Source organism: Nannospalax galili, unplaced genomic scaffold, assembly GCF_000622305.1.
Source record: "Nannospalax galili isolate Female #2095 unplaced genomic scaffold, S.galili_v1.0 scaffold83, whole genome shotgun sequence".
Classification (NCBI taxonomy): domain Eukaryota; kingdom Metazoa; phylum Chordata; class Mammalia; order Rodentia; family Spalacidae; genus Nannospalax; species Nannospalax galili.
This window is the reverse complement of record NW_008352659.1, coordinates 3260854-3287873: the sequence shown is the minus strand read 5'-3', so window position 1 is coordinate 3287873 and position 27020 is coordinate 3260854. Positions and strand designations below refer to the sequence as shown.

Genomic DNA, 27020 nt, shown 5'->3' with positions numbered 1-27020 from the left:
TTTTTTGGTCTTGACAGGGTCTCCCTGTAGCCCCAGCTGTTCTGGAACTCACTATGTAGACCAGGCTGGCCTTGAACTCATTGAGATCCGCCTGCCTCTGCCTCCCCAGTGCTGGAATTAAAGATGTGCGCCACCACTCCCGGCCAAACATTGTTATTTTTTTTTAAGTTTTGTTGGGGAGGTGGAGAAATGGTTCCACAGTTAAGAGCACTTACAGCTCTTGCAAAGGACCTGGGTTTGGTTCCCAGCACCTATATCAGGTGGCTCACAATGCCTGTAAAGCCATTCCAGGAGATCCAACATCTTCTTCTGGCCTCTTAAGGCACCTGCATGCACATGGTGTACAAAAACTCATGCACACACATGCAGACACACATAGATTAAAAAAATAAATATGTTTAAGAGTTTTTTATTGGGGGGATGTCTGGCTCATTTCATTTAGCATGGTGTCCTGAAGATTCAGCCATGTTGAAAGATGGATGAAGTCCCTTCCTTTCTCAGGCTGAAGTGTATTTTTCTGTATGGATATGCCACATTTTGTTTTAACATCAACCAAGTTTATGGATTATACACCTTTGTCTCTAGGAACTCCCATTCCCAGTCTTTCATTCTCCTCCCCATCTCCCTTCATCTCCAAATCACAGCCTCCTGCATGCTCAGCAAGGACTGGACACCTGAGCTGCACTCCTGCCCTCCAGGAGTGATTTTTAAATTCCAGAAGATATTGCTTCTCAGCCTTTTGGAAAGTCAAGTGTAAACTCCAGATACTGACCATTTCCTAGTTACATTCATCACAGTGATCTTCCTTCAACATGTGGCTTTGACGTTTGCTGTGGTGACTTCTACTGTGGCATATCTCATGCCAACATTTCACTTTCACTACAATAAAATCAAGGGCTTCCTTTGTGGTTTGTGCTTTGATTGTTTTAAGAAACACCCTGCTTCCTACCCGAGGCCATAAAGTTACCCTCCTATTGTGACTTCTAAATGTAGTCAAGTTTTATTTTTCCCATTTAAATCTTTCAACTCCTTGGGATATGCTTCTGCATGTGATGTGAGACGGACACAAAATATTATCCTCTTCCACATACCACTGGCCAATGGGAACTGGGTCTTGAGGAACCAAGGAACTGGGTCCTTAGAGCAAACTGAGGACACCCAAACTGTACAGGTACAGACAATGAGCTCCAGAGGACACTGGGGATATCCTGGGACAGTGTCACAACCAAGACACAAGTATGCCATCCCCCCAGGACCAGCTCACATGGTCAATGGACCACCACGGCCTTGCATCTTGTCTGGAGAAGTTCCAGCCTCTGCACTGGATCACCCTGTCAGTAGGCAACATCTCAGAAACTCCAGCCAAGACTAAACAGATGTTTTGTTCTCTAATCCCCCTCCTCCCCAGCCATGTATGTGAGTCTAAGGGGTCCTGCTTGACTTAAAACAAAGACACTGCTGCTATTACCTGGGTTCCCCACAAGGGGGTAGCCCTGGGTAGCCAGTCAGAGGCTCTCATTAAGAAACATTCATTTTCAAGGCACCCTTCAATGACATAACACCAGATCTAGCCCAGCTGGGCAGCACCACCTTCTCCAGTCCACAATAGAATCTGGAGTTTGTACCATGGCTCATCTGTTCTTCATTGGGAACCAGTCCCCTAAATGTTCTAACTTTGAAGAGCTTAGAACCAGGCCTGCAGGACAATCCAGGGCTGGGGGAATCGGGTTGCCAGGAAGTAACTTAATTCCTGTTGAGACAGGGCAGGCCTGGGAAAATCCCAAAGCAAACTCAGGGGTCCTTTCTGATGCTCAGCACATCTTTGACAATGTCCTAGGACCAGAAGAGACTGGAGAGAAAACAGACCCTGGCCTATTTCCACTGTGGTTGCCTCCACAGCACAGCCACTTCCCCAGATAAAGCCCTGCATGAAGAGGTCTTGCTTGCTGTGAGCTGAACTCCACCTCCCTGTAGATTCTGGCCTCTGCCTTGGAGAGGCATCCTCTCCCACAGGACAGCATCCAGACCTTCAAAGAGGCTCCCAGGCCCCAGGCATTTGTCAACTTCTCTTACAAGGGCTCAGAATCATACCTGTGCTTTGTCACTGACAGCCTCAGAGGAACTAGGAACTGTGGTCATGTGAATTCCCAAGAACTGGAGAATGATGCCTGATCGAAAGCAACTTAGTGAAGAAAAAAGCTTATTTGGCTTACGATTCTAGGTTATGGTCATTATTGCAAGGAAGTCAAGGCAGAAACTTACAGCATCACTTCCACTGCAGAAAACAAACACAGATCCTTGCTTGCTCTCCTCTAGCTTCCTTTACTCACACAGGGCAGGGTTCAGCCTAGGGAATGGTGCTGCCCACAGTGGGCTCGGTCAATTAACTGTCCAGGCAGTCCCCCACAGACATGCCCACAGGCCAACCTGATCCATGTAATTCTTCATTTAGCCAAATGATTCCAGGTGTGTAGGCTGTGTCAAGTTGATCGTTAAAACTAATCAGCACAAGATAGCTCCATATCTAAACCTTCTCTCCTTACACACACACACACACACACACACACACACACACACACACACAGAGTTGCAGTCATGGTCAGTTTCCCAGGTAAGGCTAATGGAAGAGAAGAAGATCTGGGAGACCTTGAAAAAGAAGCCAATAAATCAAAAAAGAAAACAGTACATTTTAAAGACAGGCACAGATCAAAAGAGAGAGGAAATTCTTACCACCTCATAAGTTTCTCAAATGAATCAGTAGAACTGATATTGCCTTAGACACAGAAACTTTACTTTTAAGAGTCAAATTTTAAAATATTTGCACAAAGGCCAGCAAGATGGCTCAGTGTGTAAAAGCACCTACTGATAAGCCTGATGACCTGAGTTTGATTCCAAAGACCCACACGGTAGGAGAGAACCAACTCCCACAAGCTGTCCTCTGACTTTCACATACACTGCACAACAGGCACATGTATCCCCCTCCCTCCACATACACTAAGTAGCTGCAATAAAAACACATAAAGACGTATTTATGTCCACTGAAAACTTGTCTGTAATGAAGAAGAAGTTTTGGCAATGAAAAAGCTCAGTGAACACGGAATGAGGATTAGACATCCACCCCTGACGATGAAATCAAGAAATCAGGTATTTGGATATTCAAAGAATCAGAAACTATCAGGAGATACATGATACATTCACTGTGGGATAAAAATAAATGAATAAAAGGCAAGTTTGGGGAAATAAAATGAGAATGTTGTGTGTGTATTGAACACAGGAAAAAAAAATCACAAATATGACAAAATATAACCAAATATGACAGACGCTGGTCACTTCTGCAAAGACTAAGCTGAATCTGGAGTCTATGACTTCATTGCTGTTTGTAGGATTTCTTTTCTTTTTAAATGAAATATGCATTATATTAGTAAAGGAAAGATGATACAAAAACATCCTGTACTTTACTTTCCTAATGCAGGATCTCCTCAGCATACCCCAAAGAATCCAAGGTGACCCATTCTGACCTACAAGGGAAATGAAACTAGGGCCAGCCTTCAGCCTTCAGCCTCCTCCCCCACGGCACACACACAGGACAAAGCACCTGTCTACGACTCTCAAGTGGGAAAGGGGCCAAGGCCCAGTCCCAGGGTCACCCCTCCCACTGGGGACTGCCTCATTTCCTCTGAGTAAATCTTCAGAGGACTGGAAGGCCCACAAATCCCTCCAGCAAACATGCAAGTCAAACAGCACCATTTACCCGGCAAGGGCCTCTTCAGGTTTACAAGGCGTGGGAGGAACCAGGCAACAAAACCAGTCTTGTCCAGTGAGGGTGACCTTTGCCTTTAGGCCCAGTGGGGAGGATGCCTGTGGACATCCCATGTCACCTGCTTCTGCTGTGGCTAGCCTCCCCACCATTGCATTCTGCAACCACACAGACCTGGCAAAACTAAGAAGGCCAACTGAGAACATGGGGCCAGGCAGCTCAAAACCCCCACCAGCTCTCCCTATGGCAGCCTGGCCTCATCTGCTGGTGGGGTCCCAGGCTGGCACTCTCTAAGACCTCAGTCGAACTAGCCTGACCTGGGAATCTTAGTGACCAAGACTAAGCCCAACACACCCACAGGACCCTGACCACCAAGGTCCATAGCTATTGGAAAAGAAAGAAGAGCAAGCACTAGCACAAAAGAGGAGGAAGAGGAAGAAAGAACTTCACATCACGTGGGGGCGGGGAGCAGGAAAGGGCAGGGAGAAAGAATAGGGTGGGGAACAAGCGCAGTCCGAATGTTTATAAAGCATGTAGGTCCCCAGGCAGCCAGAGAATGAAGGGCAAGGAAACCCATGGCTCCAGAGTTTCACTTTTTACTACTTTTTTTTTTTTTTTTTTGACACAAGGTCTTACTACATTGCTCAGGTTGGCCTAGAACACACAATTCTCCTGCCTCAGCTTCTGAGTGTTGCAGTTACAGACACAGGCGACCATGACTGGTGAAGATTCTTTAATGAGTAGGTGAAAATTTGCCAAATGGTTTTACGGTTTATCTACATGTACCACATGTTCGTGTTACTGTAGTGAAAGCTATAGTGCATGAACTTATGTACGCCTCAGGTTTGGGTACCTGGGCTTTTCTGCTACCCTCAACCCTGCTGTCTCCTAGTTTCTGTGTGGAAGGTCCTTCCCGTCCTGGAATCACTGGGCTCATCTCTAAGGAACTGATGCATGGCTTCCACAGGCCTACACCATTTACCTCACAGCCAGGCGCTCTGAGGGTCCTCATTTCTCCCAACCTCCATGAGACCGGTATTAGACCAGAGTGAGCAAGTTTAGAATGACTGCAGTTTACTTGGTGCTCCACACAGCACGTGCTGAGTGCCCTAGATGCAGCGTCTTTCCACCAAAAAGATGACAATGAGAATTGTTCCATTTGCTTTTTGCACAGGGAACTCTTTTTGCCTGTGATCTCACATGACCCACACAAGGAACGAGCCACAGCCCCCCAACCCTGACTCAGTCAAATCCCTCTGCTATACCCCGATTGCATTCCTCTGAGCACACTCTACTTAGAGGCACCTGAAATACTCATACAGCATATAAATGTGTGATTATGTGAGTAGCCTGTTTCCCTCAGTAAACTACAGCTTCCAGAGAAAGGAAGGTTTGTTTCTCAATATTCTGGTTCCTCACAGGATACAGGCTTCCCAGAAAATACTTATAATGAACAATTGGATGGAAAGTAGGTGGATGATGAATGGGTAGATGAGTAGCAGACAGAGGAATGGATGAGTGAACAGCAGGGCAGTCAGATAGACAGGTAGGGATGGACCTGAGCCTGCCCCAGCTGCCTGGCCCTACCTGCTGCTGCTGAGCCCGGAGGTCACCAATCTCCTTCTGGTCCTCCTCACGGAGCCGCTTCATGTCCTCCCAGGACTGCTGTAGCAGGTTTCGCTCCCGCAGCAACTTCCCGTTCTCACGCCTCAGCATGTCTACGTTGTCCTTCAGTTGAGTCTGGTCACTCAGGAGTCGACTGTGGAGGGTGCTGAAACCCCGCAAACACATTGAGTCTCAACCAACCTCTACCTGGCCCCAACCTCCAAGCACAACCAGTCCCATCAGAGCCTAGGTCCCCAGGAAGATCCAGAGAGGAGCCCACGGTAGCCAGGCCAGTGGCATTCAGGGAGAGACAAAAGCCAGCAAACAGTCGAATTCTAGGAAGAATTTCACTTCTGAAAACACTGATACCCAAAGGCATACATGTACCTCCAAGGAAAGGAGAGGACTCAACCTGTGCCTGTATGTCCTGAGGTCTGGGGACCACAAGCAGATAGAGGACAAATGCAAGGGAGGACAAATGCAAGGGAGGGAAGCCAGGCCAGTGGCATTCAGGGAGAGACAATAGCCAGCAAACAGTCGAATTCTAGGAAGAATTTCACTTCTGAAAACACTGATACCCAAAGGCATACATGTACCTCCAAGGAAAGGAGAGGACCCAACCTGTGCCTGTATGTCCTGAGGTCTGGGGACCACAAGCAGGTAGAGGACAAATGCAAGGGAGGACAGGAGACCCAAGGACAGCACACCCATCTACTATGCCAAGACCACAAGCTCAGTAAAGCCCCAGCCAGAGCCCCAGAACTCCAGAGAAGCCTGAGCTCCCAACTCATGGTGTAAATTGCTCTTCTGGACAAATGCAAGGGAGGACAGGAGACCCAAGGACAGCACACCCATCTATTATGCTAAGGCCATGAGCTCAGTAAAGCCCCAGCAAGAGCCCCAGAACTCCAGAGCAGCCTGAGCTCCCGATTCATGGTGTAAATTGCTCTTCGAGCTACTGGTTTCTGAATCTGACAAGATGATGGGAAGGACTAACAGTCTGTCACACTTAGGAAAACTGAGCTGAAAGACACAAATCCTTTCACTGAAGGCAAGCTGTCTGCTAAGAGGCAGAAGCAGGACTAGAAGCAGAGATCTTGACTCTCCAGTCCAAAGACAGAGAAGGGCAGGATATGGCTAATCCACTAATCCACAAGTTCTGGGCCCCTTCCCAGTAGAGCACTCACTGGTAGAAGTCTGTCTCCTTGGCCACCTCCTCGCACCTCTTCAAGGCGTTGGTATGCTGGTTCTGCAGGCTCTGCAGGTCCGACATGGCCCGCACACACTGGATCTTCAGCCTTTCATAGTCAGGATTTAGCCTGTGGTAGGGCCTGGCCCCAGGAGCAAAGAGCCCCCATGAACACAACCCTCAAGAATCACCTGGACTTAAGGCTCTGCTTTGCACTACCCCAGCCCAGTGGCTCCCACATGCTGGCTCTTATACTCTGTGATCTCCTGGTGCTTGTTAAACTTGCTGTCCTGAACTCTGGCCAGCAAAGAGGCAAGGTGTCCAGACAGAGGGAGGGCTGGCTGGACTAGCTCCCTAAATGGGCCTAGAGGGGCAGATTTGCTCCCTAAGAAGTTTCCAAGAGTCTGTGCCATAGGCCCAGGACCACAGAAACCTGCGATGAAGGTTCTCCTGTCTTTAGAAAGCTGATTCTCAGTCTTGGGTACCCATGGCACCAATGCCCAGATGACATACAGCATCACCGCAGAGGGCGAGACGCAACACCCAGGCAGCTTCATAAAATGCCCCTGGGCATTCCAACGAGCAGCCCAGGTGAGCACTGGGCTAGACAGTGCTACTCAGAGTGTGGCTCCCAGGCCTCGGCACTGCAGTACCTGAAAGCCTGTGAGACATGCAGATCTCAGTCCCAGTCACAGACACTGGATCCCCATGCTCAGGAGGGGCAGAAGAGAAACTGTCCCTGCACCTTAACAAGCTCTCTCGGGAGCAATGGTGTTTGGGTCCCTAGGAAAGGCTGAGCAAATATTTTTACAAAAGAGTAGATACTAATTCCAAAAAGAAAATAATTCCTTCAAAACAAAAAGATGCAGGTAAAAGGGACCTTTTCAAGGCACCTCTGTGGGGAGAACGGCTAATGTGTTTAAAACCCACAGAAAGATCCACGGAAATGCCTGTAAACAAACATGCCGCCAGCAATGGGCCACAGCAGGAGACACGGGAAGCCTGTCTCAGGTGGAAGGCACAGGACCAGAGAGGAGCAGTGAGGAGCCCCCAGCCTCCAGGTATCCAGTGAGAGGCACCAAGTGAGACCAGGCCCCATCACCAGCTGCCAGGAGTACCCACCACACAATCACCTGCCAGGCAAGTAAAAAGCCCGAGGGGGTGGGCCCAGTTCCTCTGCCACAGGTTATCAGGGCCCCTCAAATACATGATGGGAACACACACATAACCACCTCAATCCAGGAATTATGTAATTTAGTTCACAGGTTCTAATTTTCATTTGTAGGAAGCAGAACAAGCCTGCCCCCACCCCCCACCCCCACCCCAACCTAGGCTTCAGGTTCTGCCCTTAGGGAGCATTTGGGGACAATAGATTTGAAGAAGGGGACACCCTCAAGGTTCAGGCATCTGAAATCAGGGTGCAAAGGGGAAGTGGCTCAGGGTGACACACTGGCACCAGGACAGGCACTGGGGAGTTGGGACAACGGCTACCTCTTGTCGAAGGTCGCTCCATGGGTGGCGAAGGCCAGACGCTTGCGCAGCTCGTTCCTCTCACGGGTCATCAGCCGGAGCTGAATGGAGAGGTTCTCCACCTTCTCGTTGACCTGTTGCTCGGTAAGGAGGGGAGGTGGGGATGGTGCTTTTCCGGTGGTCCCTGTGGATAGGTAACCACAAGTGAACCTGCAGACAGCATTCCCAAGGTGCCAGCACTGTTCCAACATTGTGGTTCCATTAGGGATTCACCAAGTAACTATGAGTCCAGGCCTTCCAGTCACCCAATGAGAGGCACCAAGTGGGAACAAGCCTCTCCAGCTGCTGCCAGGAGTACCCACTCCTAAAGTAGGTCCCATATTCCAAACCCTTCACAGCTGGAGTTAACACCAGAGTCTAGGCCATCTGATCTTGACAGAATCCTCAGGACACACACTCTCTCCCCAGTTAGATTTGATACCTCCAGGATGGAACTGTTCTGGCACTAATCCTTGCCTGCTCTGGGCATCTAGGCATGCCCACTGTCACCCAGTCCTGGACATGCACAGGGGACAGGACTTACCACCCTGAGCCCCAAGCAGGAGGCCTGAGAAAGAGGGCACACTTAGAACAAAGTGAATACTCCAAAAAATAAAGCTGGGACTGAAGGCCATGTTCCAAGTCTCCCCAACCACAGCAGCTTGGCCTCTATGGCAGACCAACTGCTCCTAGACTGACCAGCTAGTTCAGCCATGCTGGCTTGCAGGACGCTGCTAGTTCACAGCTGATGTGATGCAGGTGAGTCCTGGGCCTTCTAGTGCTGAGCCCCACCGAGTCGTCATCGCCTGAACCCAGGACCAAAGCATCCAAAGGGAACTCTGTGCCTTCCATTTACCAGAAGCCACAGCTGCCTCTGACCAGATTCAAATAGATGTCTAGGAAGAATGAAATCCAGGCATCCAAGGACAAAGCACTTCACCCAATTGGCCCTATAAAGACTATGCCATGCTCTTTAATAGTTAGCCTTGTCACTGTATCTACCTCACACCTCAGATGACGGTTAGAGATCTGGGGTGGGGACACAGATGTGAGCAGCCATCTCATTTTGCAGATGTGACCAGGGAGGCTGACTCACCCAGGGACACAGGATCTGTCTCCCCAGTAGACACAAGAACACAAAGGGCATGACACCCATCTTCTAATTGTGCCATCCTGACCACCATCTTCTGCTGATCCTTGTTGGTTGATGGCTCAAGCAAACCAAACATCCCCAAGGACAGAAGGTGGTACTTAGGGTTAAAAGAGACTCGGTTTCATGGTATGATGTGGCAGCTTCAGGCTCTGGGCCCAGCATCTGTCAGCATTCCAGGTGGAGGTGCTGACACCTCTAAATCTAGGACCCCTAAAATATACTCCACTCGAAAACTACTGTGTGACAGTTAATCTGGACTGTGACCTTGACTGGATCTGCCAGAAAGTAAAACACAGTCCTCTGGGTGAGTCTGTAAGGGCCTTTGCAGGGAAGATTAACTGATGGGAGACCTGCCCCAGAGTGGGCAGCAGCTCAGATAGAACGAGGTCCCAGGAAAAGCACGGCTGCTCTGGTCGCCTGCCATCACTTCTTGCTGGTGAGTGCACTGTCCGCCATCCTCCCAGACACAGGAATCCAGCTTCTGTGGCCTCCCAACGTGGACTGAAGACCAGCAGCTCTCCAGGAACCCTCCAGGCCTTCAACTTTAGAGTAGGACTGTGGAGGCATCCAGCTCTGTGGACGGAGCAGCTACCAGGTTCTCAGCATCTCAGACAAGTACACGGCCCTTGTTGGGCTACCTGGCTTCTATCCTGTGAGCCAGTCTAACAAGTCCCTTTCCCATGTGTATTCATTCCATCACTTATGTTTCTCTAGAGAATCCAGACCAATATATACAGCCACAGCCAGATTCCTGAGCTCAGGATAGACCTTAGAGAGAGAATGTTCTTCAGTGTTAGGAAAATCTGTATGTGTATATTCCAGGAGCTTCTCCCACCTCACCATGTTTCTACTCACAGCCTTAAGCCCTCCCTGCCCTCACTGCCCTCCCATAAGACCCTGAACCCACTCCTACCCCATAAATCTGGAGGTCGGGCATGCTGGGGCTCAAAAATTCTAGAGACAAATTACCAATGAATGGCCAAACAATCCACAACCATGGGTAAAAGCACTTGGGGAATACCCAGAAAATTGTGTTTTGGAGCAGTCAGGCCAAGATAGACATCTTAGATGCTATTCTACCAAACAGGCCCACAGGTGGGCACTGCAGCACCAGTCCCATATCACAGGAGAGGAACTAATGCCCAAAAGAATTAGACAGCTGAGAACTGAGACCCAGGAACCTGGACTCAGGCACTAGAGCTGTACCCTGGACCTGTTGTCTCCCAGTCAATAACTCTTACTTCCCGCCAGGCAATTTAAGAAATGCTTTTCACTCACTCCCCATTCTATTCTCAGAAGGCAGATGTTGACTTTACTTTGCACATCAGGAGACAAAACCTTACTAAGGTTAAATAACGTGTCCAGGTCACAGGGCCTGTAAGAGACAACACTGAGATGTGGATCTCTAACAGACCCCAGAGCCCAAAGTTTAAACTAAAAGTTTCTAAACACTTTATGTGGTGTGTGTGTGTGTGTGTGTGTGTGTGTGTGTGTGTGTGTGTGTGATGCTGGGGAAATAACCAAGATTGTTGCCATCGCCAGAAAAGCATTCTACCACTGAGCTACGCTCCAGCCATACTGTCTAAACTTTTTTTTTAATCCTAGGACTGCTTAAAAATTACTGAAAATTAGGGGACTGGAGAGATGGGTCAGCCGTTAAGAGCACTGGCTGCTTTTGCAGAAGACCCAGGTTCAATCCCAGCACCCACATGGCACTCCAGTTCCAGGTGACCTGATACCTTCTTCTGACCTCTGTAAGCACTGCACAACACAGGTACACTAACATACATGCAAGTAATATACTTGTACACACAAAATAAAAATAAATAAAATACATTTTTAAAAATTACTGAAACTCCAAATAGCTCTAACATACCCATCCAAGGTTTTTAGCAAACCATTAACTACCCTTTCCATTACAAACAAGCAGAATGAGTTGCATTGCCCTACACTGGGTAATGTGCATAACATCTGGCTTCCTAGAGACACAAGTCCTATCTCTGCATAATGTCACGTGCACTGGATAGAACCTTTGGAACATTCTACCCAACACCAGTTGAGGATGAAAGTAAGAAAGGCTAGAGGCATCCCAGGGTCCTGACCAAAGCAGCCTGAGCTCACAGGCCCCCGAATCGACCTCAGGGATACCAGGCCGCACTGAGAACAGGCCACGAGCGTGTTGGTGAGGCACTGGAGAAGCATCTAGAGTCTAAGTACAGAACTGAAAAGCATTCCCAGGCCCAGCAGCCTGCCTCCAGGGAAACGGGGGGTTGTGACCTACATTTTACAAATCTGAGGCAACAAAGAGATTCATTCCTGGCACTGAGGGAACCTAGAAGGGAAAGAGGACGAGAAGGCAAAACAGAGGTAAAGGTCATCAGTCAAACCCCACCACGCATCATGTCTCAGGGTCCAACTGGGAGGACCTGGGCCAACTGGTCGCCCAGAAAACAAAGTAAGACTGACACCTAGGGAGCACAGTCAAGGTGCTCAGTTCAGGGCATGCACCCTCCACATCTCATTAGTGCCCAGCTGCCTGCCAGGGTGTACAGGTTAACTGACACCTACAAGACCAGACAATAGCACATGGGACCCCCTAACAGACTGATACAAGAGCCAAGGCCTCAACAACACTCAACACTGCTCACAACATGGCTGGGCTCCTCTCATCCCCCACATCGCCACCTCCCAACCACTCATGCCAAACATGTGAAGACAGGGAGTGTGACAAGGGAGGTCAACCAGGCATGAGATCCCAGCAAGTGTCAGCCTCTCTGACTTGATCCTGATGTCCCCAGCATTTCCTAACACGAGATCTCAAGATAAATCCCAAGATGTATTAAGCCAGGAAGTTCTAAAATAACACCAAGTGGTACAGAAAATCCTGTTGACCACCATTCAAATAAAAACACTGTTGTGGGGACTGAGGAGACAGCTTAGCTGGTAGACTACTTTCCTAACAAACACTACAACCTGAAATTAAATCTCCAGAACTAACCTAACAATGCCCAGTACGATGGCACACACTGTCAATACCAGTGCTAAGGAGGCCGAGACAGGAGGATATAGGGCTAGTTGGCCAGACAATTCAACCTAACTGGTTAACTGCAGACCATGAGAGACCCTGTCTCAACAGAGGTAGAGCATCTGAAAGGAACCACACAAAAGTTTATCCTCCGTCTTCCACATACATACCCATGCGCGCGCACACACACACACACACACACACACACACACACACACAATCATCACAATCATTTTACATGCTTTCCAGGGTTGGAAAATGTGCTGAGGATGATGCAGCCCTACCTCACTATGGTCACATGGAAGCCCCCAAACCCACCATGACTGTCTGTTTATTCCCGGCCAGGAGCTTAGTATACTCTGATATCAGTAGGATAGGATTCAGGAGCACTGAACCAGGCCCAGAATTATAGACACAACGGCTACAAGCTGGGCCTGGCTGTGTGAGAAGAGGTGGAACGGCAGGGAGCAAGGGCCAGAGCAGAAGCCATTCTGCATCCTGGAAATCCCCAGCTCTTTTGGGTCACCACAGCTGGTGCAGCTGCCACAATATAGTCCCCAGGCAGTGAGCAGCTGATCGGCTAGGTGGATGACTCAGCTGTGAGCTCTTTGTCCCTGGCTCCCTCATCACACACTCCAGGTGACACTGAGGCAGCCTCTTCAGGCTTATTCATAGCTGGACAACATGCAGGCTTCAGAGCCCTCAAGCCTATAGTGCCTAAAGTCCATTTGAAAACTGACACTGGGCAAAAGCAGTCAAGTGGTGTGGGCATACCTGGATCACCTGTCTCACTGATCCAGACCCTGGGTGTCAAAGCAGAAACCACGCAGGGACAGAACACAGTCACCAGACTTACCAAGCCATCCATACTAACAGCCCAGGACAGGCAGAGCTGGCGGGAAGGACCCAGCCCTGTCCTGGGCCATTGCTTCTTACAGCTCTTCTGCTACAGGAGCTTTTTCTCTCCATGTTTTTAGTGTCACACAATCACTATACCTAACGGAATCCAATGGGGTAAAGGAAGGTGACACCCTGCCCTGATCTTGTGGACACCTCTTAGTCCTGCTTCCTGCTGGCTTCCTTCCCCAGCTCAGAGTGAAAAAATGAACTCCGAGCACAGTAGTTGCAGCCTTGCCAGGTCCTGGATCTCTAGTCAGAGAAACTAATGCTCTGGAATCTTTGACTCAGGGTCTGCTTTTCAGGAGCCAAGACAAGCAGGGAAGGCCCACTGCTTCCCAGAGGCTCCCAGCTCCAGAGCTCCATTCCTAGAAGGCCCAGTTCAAGCCCCACCTTCTCCAGGAAGCTGCTCCATTCCCTGCTAGAACGCACTGTGCCTTCCTCAAAATCACCTCTTTCCTGATGTCCTCCCCAGAGACTGAAGGCCAGTTTCCTCTGGCCTCTCTCTGGTCTCTTTACAATCACCAGTCTATCTTTGCAGCAGCTTGGTTAACCTTGCAACATGCTCATGAGGAATCTCTGAAGGCAGTGAACACATGCTCCAAGAGAAGGTCTCCTACAAGTCTAAGTAACACCATAAAAGCCAGGATTCCAAGGGTTCCCAGGATACAAAAGGCTGTCCAGGAGCTACAGATTATCAGTTGGTAGAGAACTTGCCTAGCATGCACAAGGCCCTGGTTTGACACGCAGTTCTAAAGAAACCAGGTATCACGGTACATAGCTGTAATCCCAGCACTACATTGGGGGTGTCAGAATATCAGAATTTCAAGATCCTATATTGAGTACAAGGCTAGCCTGGGCTATGCAAGGACCTATCTCAAAGAAGAAGGAAATGTTCAAAACACAAAGATTGTCCAGGGAAGGGACTGCTGAGATCACAGGGAACAGTCCTTTCCTCCCTGATGACTTGTTCCCTCCCCCTATCCAAGAGAAGCCAAGCTGCCCTGTCCAGGAGACATCCTTGGGACAAAGGAAAGTCCTTCACCTCTTCCTCCACAAGGCAGAGATCTCCCTCTACTTCATAGGAAACCTCCCACCATCTCCATCTGCAGGGAAATGAAGACTTACTTTCCAAACACTGACTACGAATGTATCCTTCCCTCCTTACAATCTCCCTACTGAACTCAAGATGAGAAATAAAATGTCCACAGAGAACTTAGATCAGGATGAATAGGGAGAAAAGATGAGCAGCCTGAAGCACAGAGTACACCCAGGAAGATCCACAGGGCTGGTGACAGCGGGGTAGAGGGTGGTCAGAGAAGCCATGTGCCATCACTGATGAAAACTGCCCCCCATGGGCCTCGGCAGACAGACAATGCAGCCAGCAGGAGTCGGCAAAGGTGAGATAAGTTGTTGGCAGAGGAAGCGGGAGTAGTGGGGCTCCCCACTGAGCCCTCGGGAACCTGGAATGCGGAAGACCAATCTTGGACACGTCTGCCTCGAATCACACTGACCTCCCAAATGCTGAAACTTTTCCAGTCTCCTGCACACCCTGAGACCCAGCACCTGCGGCACCACCACCTGGACCGCACACCACCTCACACCTGGCACAAAGAGCCCAGGAAGTGAAGTGACAAATGAGAGGTTGGTCCTTGCTGGTTCTGGAAGCCCAAGCATGGCACTTCCCCCTCGGGTGTCAACTTTCCCTTCTCTCTGTAGCAAGAAAGCACAATAACTAGACCAGACGACCCCTGTGAGACCTCCATGTTGAGAAACTCCAGGACTGCACACTGAATGTGTTTCCCATCCATCACAGTCAAAGAGGGGCATCAGGGCTTCTAACTGAGGGGTGCAATATAGAGCAAGGGTTCAGAGGTTCAGGAAGGTTGGGGGAACTTTATGACCTTCCTGTCAGTATATGTGCTCACTTCCCAGGCATAGGAAGCATCCATTTCAGAATGCGTTGGCTACTTTCCCAGGGCATCATACTACCCTTTTGACAGAGGAAAGTCCCATAAGTACGAGGAGTCAATCTCAAGGAGAGGCTTGAGATTCTCAAGGGGGGCTGACCAGGCTCTGAGAAAGCCTACACCCTAAAGAAGTAAAGAAGAGAAATGTGCTTCCTGTACCCACCTCCCTAACACCAAAGCCAGATTTTTGTTGACAAGAGAAAATGCAAATGGTGTCAACAGAGGATAACGTCACATATGATCTGACAAAAAGAACCAACGTCTTATGCTACATGAATCCTTCTCAGGCTCTCCTTGTTCACATCCAAGTCCTGGCCCATGCACTATCCCCAGGAAGGTAGAACTCACCCACACTGCTAAGGGAGCTGCTGCTTTCCGAGTCCGAGGGCATGATGGACAGGACGCTGTAGGTGGAGCCTGGGGAAAGAAGAGGAAACCAATGTGTTACTAACCCAGAAGGACCAGTCATCCATAGCCCACTGTTACATCAGCCCATGTACAGTTACACTAGTCTATGAGCCCTCTGCACCATACTGGGAACTTGGGAGTTCAGGTCAACAGGGCAATGTGGTAGGCAGTATCTGGACTTGGCTGATTCTGCCCACTTTTCTACCTCATACCCACCCTGAGGCTCTAAAGTCACATCGATGGGCAGCGGGAGGTCCAGTGGACCAGCTGGCATTTGTTAGGAAACCTGAGAGGAATGGATGACAGACTCGTTAGAATAGGGTGTGGAGGATTCCTGCAGATTTCTCAAAATGGCTCTGGCTTCTACACAGAAGGACAGAGCACATTGTACACCAACACAACTATGTGTGAGGGGCTCTGTTCTCATGTACTGATTGTATTCAGTGATTCAGTCAGCATCTGCCCCTCAACACACGTTGCTTAGTGCTGGAGGATCCTTTGTGTGTGTGTGTGTGTGTGTGTGTGTGTGTGTGTGTGTGTGTGTGTGACCCTGGGCCCAACCCCCAGTACCAAAACAATAGAAAGAGAAGCAAGTTACTCAAGGGGCAGTGAGACAGCTCAGCAGGTACAAGTGCATCCAGCATTCCCCCTCCCTCTTGGCCCCCGTACGTCTGACCAGCTGAGTTCAATCCCAGAAACCCACTGTGGGAAGAGAGAATTGACTCCTGAAAACTGTCCTCTGACTTAAACATGCATGTAGATGCACATGCATACAAAACACACACACACACACAAACACAAATAATAAATTAAAATTTCATAAAGACATGGGCCAAGATGGCTCAACCAATGAAAGCACCTGAGACCAGGCCTGACAACCTGAGTTCGGTCCCTGCGTCCCACATGGGAAAAGGATAAACCTGCCTCTGCACATTATCCTTTCACCTCCATTGTAGGAGAGGAAGTGCCAGGCCTAAGCACGGGCTGCACTAGAGAACACAGCTTCCGCTTTGAGAGCACAGCCTGCACTTCTGCAAAACAGCCAACCTACAATCTACCCGGATGAGGGGATCTATCAGGAAGCGACACACCAACTTATGGGACACTGGGGGCAGGGAGAGAGGTATATAAGGCTTGCACTTCCCAGCAATAAATGAGTCTGCAACACCACGCCTAGTGCCTGCTTCTACCTGACTCCCGGTGTCTGTGTGTTGACTCGGTGCCTCTCACCCCCACCTCGGCCAGAACCCTTGTTCCCTGCAGTCCCTCATGGGCTGGACCTGCGAGGAAACCTGCAACACTCCATAGACACTCAAAAATAAATAAATGTAATAAAAAAACTTTGATAATGGGGCTGGAGAGATGGCTCAGCAGTTAAGAACACCTCCTGTTCTTGCAGAGGACCCAGGTTCGAATCCCAGCACCAGCATGGCAGCTAATAACTGTCCATAACTCCAGCTCCAGAGGATCCGAGAGCCACTTCTGTCCTCCACGGCAGTGCACGACACAGGTGCACTTACCTGCATGCAGGCAATACACGCATACACATAAAATAAAATAATAATAAAATATTTTAAAAGGTTGATAAAAAAGGATATTCAAATACTTATGAGCCATTACCTTATCACCAAAGCTAAAAGAATCCCCTTTACAGGGTATCTCCCCCACCAGAACATGTATGTGGTGTGGGGGCAGGCACTTAACGGTGTTAATCCCTGGCTATGTGCACACAACCATCACAGTTTAGTTCCAAATATTTTCTTTCCTACTGGCACTTCATTTTACTTTTACTTCTGTGTATGTGTGTGTCTATGTGTGTGCCACACACACCCATGAAGGCCAGAAGACATTTTGGATCCACTGGAGCTCGAGGCACAGGCAGTTGTGAGGTACCTGCCCCAGGCGTTGGGAATAAAATTCGGGTTCTCAGGAAGAGCTGCAGCAAGGCTCTTGCCCACTGAGCCATCTCTCCAGCTGCCAGGTTTAAAATATTTTCAATGCTAGGTGCAAACTGCCAGCCTCAGGAAGAACTGCAGACTGGGGGATGCAGGACGGGGCAGGACTGGACACACTGAACAAAATACCAGGCCTGCTGGACCCTGGTTCCAGCCTGTGTAATCAAGTTTGGCCCCATAGTCCACAATGCCCTGTACTGTCCCCTTGCAACAATGGCAATTCACACCAATGAGGGAAAAAGTGTGTGCATTACTCTGCAAGGTTGCAGAAGATGCAAATTAAGGGAGGAAGCAAACTACCTCCTCCGGGAGACTGGCTAAGACTGACAGAAAGCATGCCAGGCAGTGTTGGTGGGTCACTGGGAGCAGGTAAGGAAAGAAACGCAATGTTTCGTTGCTGGAACCAGGTGGGTGGACCCAGGTGGGTTTTAGCAATGAGGGCTTAAAACAAGCCTTAGGGCTCTGATATTAGAGAGCTGCTCAGAATTGCTGAGAGGCAGAAATGTGGAGCCAGATTCCAGGGCTTCTCTTCCACCTCAACTCTTGTCGAGCTCCCGAAGACCTACATACTCTCAGAGGGATGAACAGGGAAGGGAGATGGGGGAGGGAGCCCCAAGGTAGTGAGCTGCTTCATGGCAGAGAGAGAAGACCTTGAGGGGAGAGGAGTGGGAAGAGGAGACCCCAGGAGACAGGTGGGAGATTGAATAGGGGGTACGTACAGTCCGCCTATAAGAGCAAAGAGGGTAAGTATTAAGGCATGGTGGAGAGCTAGCAATCCTCACCACAAAGAGATGGAGAGAGAAAAAACAGGATGGGGGGCAGAGGGGAGGAGAACCAGGCCAGTGGCCTCATTATCCAATTGGATAACCAGTGGCCTCCTCATCCAATTTTCTGGGACTATGAGGAGCCTGTGTGTTTAGCAGGAAGTGAAGATGACAAGGGAAGCAGGTGGGTGTCTAGTCTGTCAACAGGACTGTCCTGGGATGAAATGTTTCCTCTAGTGCATCCAGTAGCTGGACCCAGAACAGCAGGTGATGCACAAGATGCAGCTTCAAACTGCCACAGCTGCCTGGGAGATGGAGGGGGGCATGGGGACCCGGCACTCAGCTGGCATGGATGTCAAAGGGCCATGTGTACATTATTTGCAGGGAACTAGAAGCAAAACTATTCAGCCCTGAAATTCCACGGTCCCGCCAGAGAAGGAAAAAGCCATGTTCAGGAGCCTGCATTTCAAGTCTCATCTACATTGTTGGTTTTGTCTGGTGGTGTTTTTTAAGACAGTGGCCTCCAAATGACTATGTGGCCAAAGCTGACCTTGAACTCCTGATCCTCCTGCCTCTATCTCCCAGGTGCTGGGATTCCAGGTGGGCACAACCACTCCTCGTTAATGTGATGGGGATCGAACTCAGGACTTTGTGTGGGCTAGGCAAGCACTCTACCAATTGAGCTACATGCCCCCCAGCCCCACACTATTAGTGTTGCTGTGTATTTCATATCTCTGCATATTTGTCTCAGACAAAGAAACGAGGTAAATTTTTCAAGTCCTCTCTCTTTCCACATCGAAGAAGTAAAATGCAACGAGGCCATCCACAGACCGCATCAGAGAGCAAGAACTCAACACCACCAACTGTGTTCCGAACACAAGCGCCATTTCTCCATTCTGTTCTGAGGACGAGGAAGGCTGGCCAGCTACTATGAGGTGGATTGTTTTGAAAAGACACCTACTTGGGAATGCTGGTGCAAATAAACTCCCCCACTCACACCCCCACAAGTCTGTGCTCATCTCAGCACAGCTTGAGGCTCCAGTCCTCTCTGGTGTACACCGCTGCCAGAGCCAAACGCTGCCACTTTCTCTTACTGGCATCTGCAGTGCCCCATCTTCCAGTAAAGAGCCCCTCCCCTCCACATCGCCTCCTCCTCCCCAGGATGAGCTTCCACTGTTAATTAAGCTTGGCAGCTGCCCCTCTCTCTCCCTGCCCAGCTCTCTTCCTAGCTGGAGGAGTACATGTCACATCTCTGCAACCAATACATTCTGTTCTCCTTCCTTGTCCCCAAAGTCCAGACTGGGTCATACCACCTGCCTATGGCAGAGTGGCATCTTTGTCTGCATGTATGGGCATCTTCCTGGTCCCCCACCACAGGTCGCTGGCAAAGCTCCATACCCTGGCAGGGATTGTGGGGGTTACTGATTAAGATTGGACAGGGCCCAGTTTTTACAATGTTTTCAGAGCCTTGGAGGTCATTAAGGAGAAAAGACCCAAAGATGACATTGTTTAGATAGTTCTTTGTCTTTGCAACTATTGTCATAAAGGCCTGTGTGGTCAGGGCTGTCAACAAAAGGCCGAAGAGTTCGCACCCCCAAGCTACATAGTGTTCTTTCAAACCAACAGCTTCCAAGGCTGAGGGGTGAGTGTCCAGTGACATCTCCCTCTGAGGTTTCACAATCAAAGCTGAAGGCCAACAGGAGCCCCACCTCAGCCCAGCACACTCTCAGCCCAGCACACTGAGATGTCTGTCCAACCCCTCATCTGCAGTAGCCTGATCTATAGGAATATGGCAATGCCTCCTGGATTCCTGAAGGCGCGTCCATCATACCCACCTGAACCCCAAGGCATCCCAAAAAGCCTCTGGAGGAGGAACATGCTCTACCCAGGACTGGACCATGAGGCATTGTAGAATCAGCCCCTGCTCCTCAAACCACCACTTCACAAAAGCTGCCCTAGGGCAGCCCATGAAGTGTCTGGAGCAGACTAGAGAAAACCCAAGAAGGTGAGCTTGAGGCCAGCTATAGGTGTGGGGGTGGGGTGGGGTAGGGGGGTGTCTGACAGTCATCTGTGGAATTCTTCTCCATATGAGGAAACACTTGGGGTCCTGGTTGAAGGGCAGATCTGGGTAGGATCTGAGATGGCATTGCTAAGAAGCCTTAGGGCGCATGGCCACAGGCCAATGGCGCAGGGACTAAGGGCAGGAGCTCAGGGTTAACAGGCAGCTGGGAGTGAGTGGGGCTACAAATGGAAGCTCTCACAGACCCTGGGAGGTGAATAACCCTGGGAGACTGCTGACGTGGTGACACTCTGGGATTGACACAAGCACTGTCTGTCCTTCACAAGAGCCCAGACCTGCTAATTCTGTTGACAGTGTGACTCAGTCCTACTGGGTCACCAAGGCCACTTCAAAAGAACTTCTAATAAAATCCCTTTAGTGATAAGGGAACGCCCCAGACTCCCAGGTCCCTTCAGCAGCCTGTAAGGCCTAGGGCATCCCTTTACATACCCTTCTATTCACCTAGAATTGTAAAGGTCTGGGTGACTCATGTTTCCACCAAGGAAAACAGCTGAACAAGCACCCAGAGATTCCCTGACCACCGGGTGCCCTGAAGCAGCATGGCCACAGACAGGTTATTTAGGAATGGGTTTGCTATTCTCTCGAGAGTCCAGCGCCCCAAGACAGCAGGTATCGCTAGCAGGAACCTATCCCTCTCTGCTGCCCTCTTCCAGGAAGGAGTCATAGGAGCCACAGCACAGGTGCCTAATCACTCCCAGACTCACAGGCCCCCACATGTGTCCTATGTTTTGCAGGGCACTGGGCCAGGTGGGAAGAAACAGGCCAGAGTCTCGGGAGCCCCAGAGGCTGCTCAACCACTGGGAGGATCAAGGGAGTGTTCTCTCTAAGCCTCAAGGCCAAAGGAGACTCAAGGCCAGAGAAGGCTCCAGCTCTCCTGGGTTCATCTCCCAAATCTAGCCCTTACCAAATCACTCAGCTAAGTCACTCAGCCTCCCTATACCTCCACTTGCATACTGTAAAATGGGATGACTGGAATGCTGTCCTCATGGAGCTCCTGCGAGGATCAACAGAGTTTCTCCATGAAGTGTGTCTGAAATAGCATCTGGCACAGCCAGACCCAAGCATGAGATAAGACCCTGGCGAGCCAGCCTGCAGCGGACCTTCCTACCCTTCCCTTAATTCTTGCGTCATGGAAATGGAAGGCTGTGACAGTGATGAGGTCGCAGTCTACAAAGACAAACTGGCAGACGGCATGGCACTCTCTAATAGCTAAGGGCAGCACTCATGGCTCCAGAGCACTGGTAAGTGCTGGGTCTGTGCATGCACTGCCTCAGTTAACTCCCATAATGCCCTGAGGTGGTCATTAGGGTCACCTTACAGGGAAGGAAACTAAGACTGCTTCAATTACTCAACCCACTTAAGGTAGAGCCACTAAGGAGCAAACAGGACACAACCCAGGCAGGCTACCCTGGAAGTCCGTGCTCCTGGGGTTCTCGGGGGGCAGGACTTCCTGGAGGAAAGAACCTAGAACATGGGCCAGCCCTCACTGGAAGGGTCACTCTCTTCCTTGAGCTACAGAAATGAGGAAGAGAGGGTGGTGAAAGCTGCTGTTTGCTGCTGCGGTCCTTGCTTTGTGGGTTTCCCGGGATACTGAGCTAAGAAGCCCTCTGGCAGAACTGTACTCAAGGTAACCCCGCCCAAGGCTGTGTACACTGAAACCCAACGTCCATCGGAGACTGACAAGCTCAGCTGCTTCATGGAGGCAGTGTTGACTGAGGCCCTGGGATGCAGCAGATGGCAGTCAAATGCATGTGAATCAAGGAAGTCCCACTTACCCTATGTGCCTTAGTGGTCCGCCTGAGGGCGGGGAAGAGGCTGACCCCCTCCCTGCACAAGGAGCTGGTGATTCAGGCAGTGCTGGGTTCACACTCAGTGTGTACAACTCACTCAAAGCAGTCCAGCTTGCACATTACAACTTGGCAGGTGTCCCCTCCACTGAGATGATGTCATAATATTCTTCACAAAGTTTAAAGATGGGTAAAATAACACAATGGCAATACTTATTTCCCCCTTTTCAGGTCATCCTAAGGATTGCTAGTCTGACTTGAAAAGGTAGAGGGGTATCCACTGGCCAAGCAACGGGGCCTGCACCTTCAAGATGTTAGGGCGTGCCTACATTTCTCTACTGTGGATGCTGAATAATCCAGAAGATACGAAACTGAACGACCTGGACCTCAGAAAACTCAGGGGTTATTTCTGCTTCTGTAAGCAAGCCCCACCCCCAACACACACAAATATATGGAACCCAAAACATGAAACAGAGGGAAAGCAAAACCTGCAAAGCCAGAATCAATGGAAATGTAGGCCTTTTTCTCTTGCTTCATTCTGGCCTGGTGGGTACAGGGTATTTATTTTATTAGGATGAAATGTCAGCAGAGAGCTGCTTTCCCACCAGCTTCCTTGGGGACAATACAAGCACACACCTGGGAACACCACCTCCTTGTGTCTACCTTTCAGTCATGCAAAGCTTCGAAGGAGTGGAGGGGTCTGGGCTGTCAATCAGCACCGCAGGAACACCTGGGGCTTCCATCATCAAAACAGCTCCTACTTCCTACTGTCACTCTTGGCTGGAATGGGTGGCACATTTGTACCCAAAAAGCATTGGAGGTACAAGGCACTGGGGGCTTGGCAAGAAGGGGCTGGACCACAGTTCTGCCCCAGGGGGTGGGAGAGGAACGGGCCAGGTGTTGGGAGTCTCCTACCAAAGTACAATAATCAAGGACGTTCCTAAGAGATGACTGTGCCCAGCCCAGCCAGGGCCTACAACTGAAAGAGCCCAGATGAGGGAGCAGAGCACTGGCCACAGCGCCACTGTCCTCTTCTGCCCCATGCCCAGTGGGGGGTGGTCAGGGTTGACAGGCAAGTTCTCCGATATTACCTGCTCAAACCGGCCTTGAAATTAATTCCCTTGGAGCGCTAGGAGTCACATGGGAAGGGTGCAGATCTCTGCTTTGGCCTGCTCCTGTGCCGTGGTTCCTATGCTTCGAGAGAAGCGAACACTCCCTGGAGCTCTGGTCTTTGTGCCCTGCAGTCTCCATCCCCCCACATCATCTGAAGGCGTCACATGGCTGCACTCAGGCCTGCCACTGTCCCACTGTGTGACCCTGAGCCAACTGCTCCCATTTTCTGCAACTCCTCCTTGCTTATGGAATAGGGAGAATACTGGGTGACAAGAGGATTGGATAAGTACAGAGAGGCAAAGGAATAATATCTGGGTGCTCAGTAAGCTGTCCATACCCACTCTCGGAGGTCTAGATAAGGCTGGCAGCATGCAGTGAACAGATTTGGGGGCCTGTGAACTGGCTCTCGCAGACAGTCTCCAGCCTTTGTTCAACTCCCTAAAGGGTCATTGGTAGAAAGCCCTTTATGAGGAACCCTGTGTGCGTCTGCTACTCCGCTCCCTCCGTGTCTCAGTGGACCTTGTCTAGATGAAGGCCTGTTCTTCCAGTTCCTCTCTTGCAGGCTAGGAAGGACTGATGGTTAATTTCAACTGACAACTTGATAACATCTAGAATCATCTGGGAGCTCTGGGCATGCCTGAAGAGGCTTTTTTAAAAAATATTTTTGTTGATTTGAGAATTTCGTGCAATGTATTTTGGTCATATTCAGACCCTCCTCCCCTCCCAGCTTACTGTCTCCCTCCCCCACCTTCATTAATATTTGTCTTTTTTTTTTAAGGCCTTTTGAGTATAACCTGTGTTCCTAAATGCTCTTGGGTGTGGGTCTATCCCTTGGAGTCTGGTCAACTTATCAGTAAGGAAAGCTGACTCTCCTTCCCCCAGCATCTATCAACTGCCAACAGAGCTAAGAAGGATTATCTTGACTGCATTAACTGAGGTAGAAAAGACCCATCCACTGTGGGTGGCACCATTCCCAAGGCCAGAATCCTGCACTGCATAAATGATAAAGTTCAAGGTGGATATGATCAGATACATTTTTTAAATATTTTATTTATTATTTTTACTTTATGCGTATGAGTGTTATGCCTACATGTAGGTAAGTGCACCCGTGTCCTACAATGCCCACAGAGGACAGAAGAGGCTGTCGGATCCCCTGGAACTGGAGTTACAGTTGTTAGCTGCCATGTGGGTGCTGGGATTCGAGCCAGGGTCTTCTGCAAGAACAGTCAGCGTTCTTAACCGCTGAGCCATCTCTCCAGCCCTGATCAGATGCATATTTAACAACAACAAAAGGAGAAAGTGAGCTGAACACAAGCATTCATCACTCTGTTTGCTTACTATGGATATAATGTAATCAGCTGCCTTAAGTTCTTACTGCTGTGACTTCCTGGTCATGATTGTTTATAACCTCACTATGATCAAAATAAACCCTTTCTTCCTTAAGTTACTTTTGTCGGGGTATTTTATCACAGCAGCAGGAAGAGCAAGACAGAAGGCCTCCTCTCCCTTTCCACCATTCTGCCAGCATTGCCAGCTCCAAGCCTGGTGCCCAGCCTCCCTTACGGACCTCCTGCTCTGCTTCACACTGAACAAGCCTACTTTCTTCATCCAGTCCTCACTGCCAAGCACATGGGCATCAGTCAGCCAGTTAGAAAGGTGGGGTACTCTGCTCAAGATGTCTCCTCTTGGTTGGCATTATCTTTGTCATTTATTTATTAAATTTTAGTGTACGTGTGTATGTATGTGTGTGTTCTTACATGTGCCACAGCACACATGTGAAGGTCTTTCTACCATGTGAGTCACAGGGACTGACCTTAGGTTGTCAGGCTTGGTGGCAGGTTCCTTTACCTGCTGAGCCAACTCAAAGGCACTAGGGTGGTTGCTGTTTCCCAAGCCAACCAGACTGGGAAGCCCTGGAGATGCAACAGAGAAGACAGACAAATCTGCCCTCCTGGAGCTCACATGAGCATGAACGAGGTAGAGAAATAAAGAAACACAGCTACATGAGGTAACAGTAAAGTTAAATGGTGGCTAGCTGGCATGGGTAGACAGAAGGCTCTCAGAGCACAGTGCCCAGGGGACGGCTCTCTGAGGAGGTCATATCTCAGCAAAGACCTGACGGGAAGCGGTAGTGGACAGGGACTGCTCCAAGCAGGGGAAGAGTGTGAATGCCCTGTGGGCCTTTGGAGGCCTGTCTATTCTAGATGGAACAAGCTGCAGGTGCAAATGAGGTCACAGGAGCAGCAGCGCTGGTGCAGCTGTGACCTGACAGGCCTCTGGAAGGGCAGGTGCGCGCACGTGTGTGTGCGTGCTTGCATGCATGCATGCATGCCTACGTGTGTGTGTGTGTGTGTGTGTGTGTGTGTGTGTGTTTCTCTTCTAGTAACTTTCCTTCTTGCTTATTCAAAATGTAAAACGACATCCCCCTTCCCAAATATGCACACAAGGAAAATTAATTTAAAAGGGCTGGGGATGGAGCTGAGTTGGACGAGTGCTTGTCTTTAATGTACAAAGCCCTAGCTCCATCCGCAGCATCATATACACTGAGTGTGATGGCACGTGTCTGTAACCTCAGTACTCAGGAGGTTCAAGGTTTGAAGCCAGCCTGGGCTACAGCTGGGAATAGAGCTGAGATGGAGGAATGTTTGTCTTGAATGCACAAAGCACAGATTTTGTGCCCAGCATCACATACAATGCACGTGATGGTACATGTATGTAATCTCAGTACTCAGGAAGGTCAAGGATTGAGGCCAGCCTGGGCTACATGCTGGAGATATAGCTGAGTTGGATGAGTGTCTTGAATGCACAAAGTCCTAGATTCCATCTGCAATACCATATTCACTAAGTGGGATGGCACATGTTTCTAATCTCAGTACTCAGGAAGTAAAAGGTCTGAGGCCAGCCTAAGCTTCATGAGACTTGTTCTTAAAAGAAAAGGGGAGGGATGGGTGGTAAAGATAAGGATCAGTTGTTAAGAGCACTTGCTGTTCTTCCAGAAGACCCAGGCTCAGTTCCCAGCACCCACATGGTGACTAACAACTATCTGTAACTCGAGGTGGGGGGAGCCTATGCCCTATTCTAGCCTCTGTGGGCATTGCACACATGTGATGCACTTACATATATGCAGACAAAACACTCATGCACATAAAATGAAAATTAATTTTTAAAATATTTTTATTTGTTGCAAATTAAAACTACCCTAAGATATCACCTTACCCCAGTCAGACTGGTTAGGATCAAGAGAACAAATGATACCATATGCTGGTGAGGATGTGGAGAAAGGGGAATGCTCATTCATTGCTGGTGGGTCCACTTACATATATGCAGACAAAACACTCATGCACATAAAATGAAAATTAATTTTTAAAATATTTTTATTTGTTGCAAATTAAAACTACCCTAAGATATCACCTTACCCCAGTCAGACTGGTTAGGATCAAGAGAACAAATGATACCATATGCTGGTGAGGATGTGGAGAAAGGGGAATGCTCATTCATTGCTGGTGGGTCTGCAAACTCGTGCAGCCTCTATGGAAAACAGTGTGGAGAACTCTCAAAAAACTCAAAATGAACCTACCATATGACCCAGTTATACCACTCCTTGGCATATACCCAAAGGACTCATCCTATTAAAGGGACACTTGTACAACTATGTTTGTTGCTGTTCTTTTCACAATAGCTAAGAGATGGAAGCAACTTAAGTGCCCCTCAACTGATGAGTGGTTAACAAAAATGTGGTATATTTACACAATGGAGTTCTATTCAGCAGTAAACAAAGATGAAATAATGAAATTTGCAGGTAAATGGA

At 49.4% G+C, this 27020-nt stretch overlaps 1 protein-coding gene across 1 annotated transcript in view; it reads right to left on the bottom strand.

Annotated features, from left to right (window-relative positions):
- The window catches only part of Dlg5 (discs large MAGUK scaffold protein 5), a 123613-nt gene that overhangs the window by 55838 nt on the left and 40755 nt on the right, over positions 1 to 27020 (bottom strand). The window contains exons 2-5 of the mRNA XM_008849851.3: positions 15454 to 15522; positions 8043 to 8205; positions 6550 to 6693; positions 5345 to 5528 (exon numbers count right to left, since the gene is read on the bottom strand). Of these exons, the coding sequence (XP_008848073.1) occupies positions 5345 to 5528; positions 6550 to 6693; positions 8043 to 8205; positions 15454 to 15522 (560 nt within the window). The remainder of the gene's footprint in view (positions 1 to 5344; positions 5529 to 6549; positions 6694 to 8042; positions 8206 to 15453; positions 15523 to 27020) is intronic.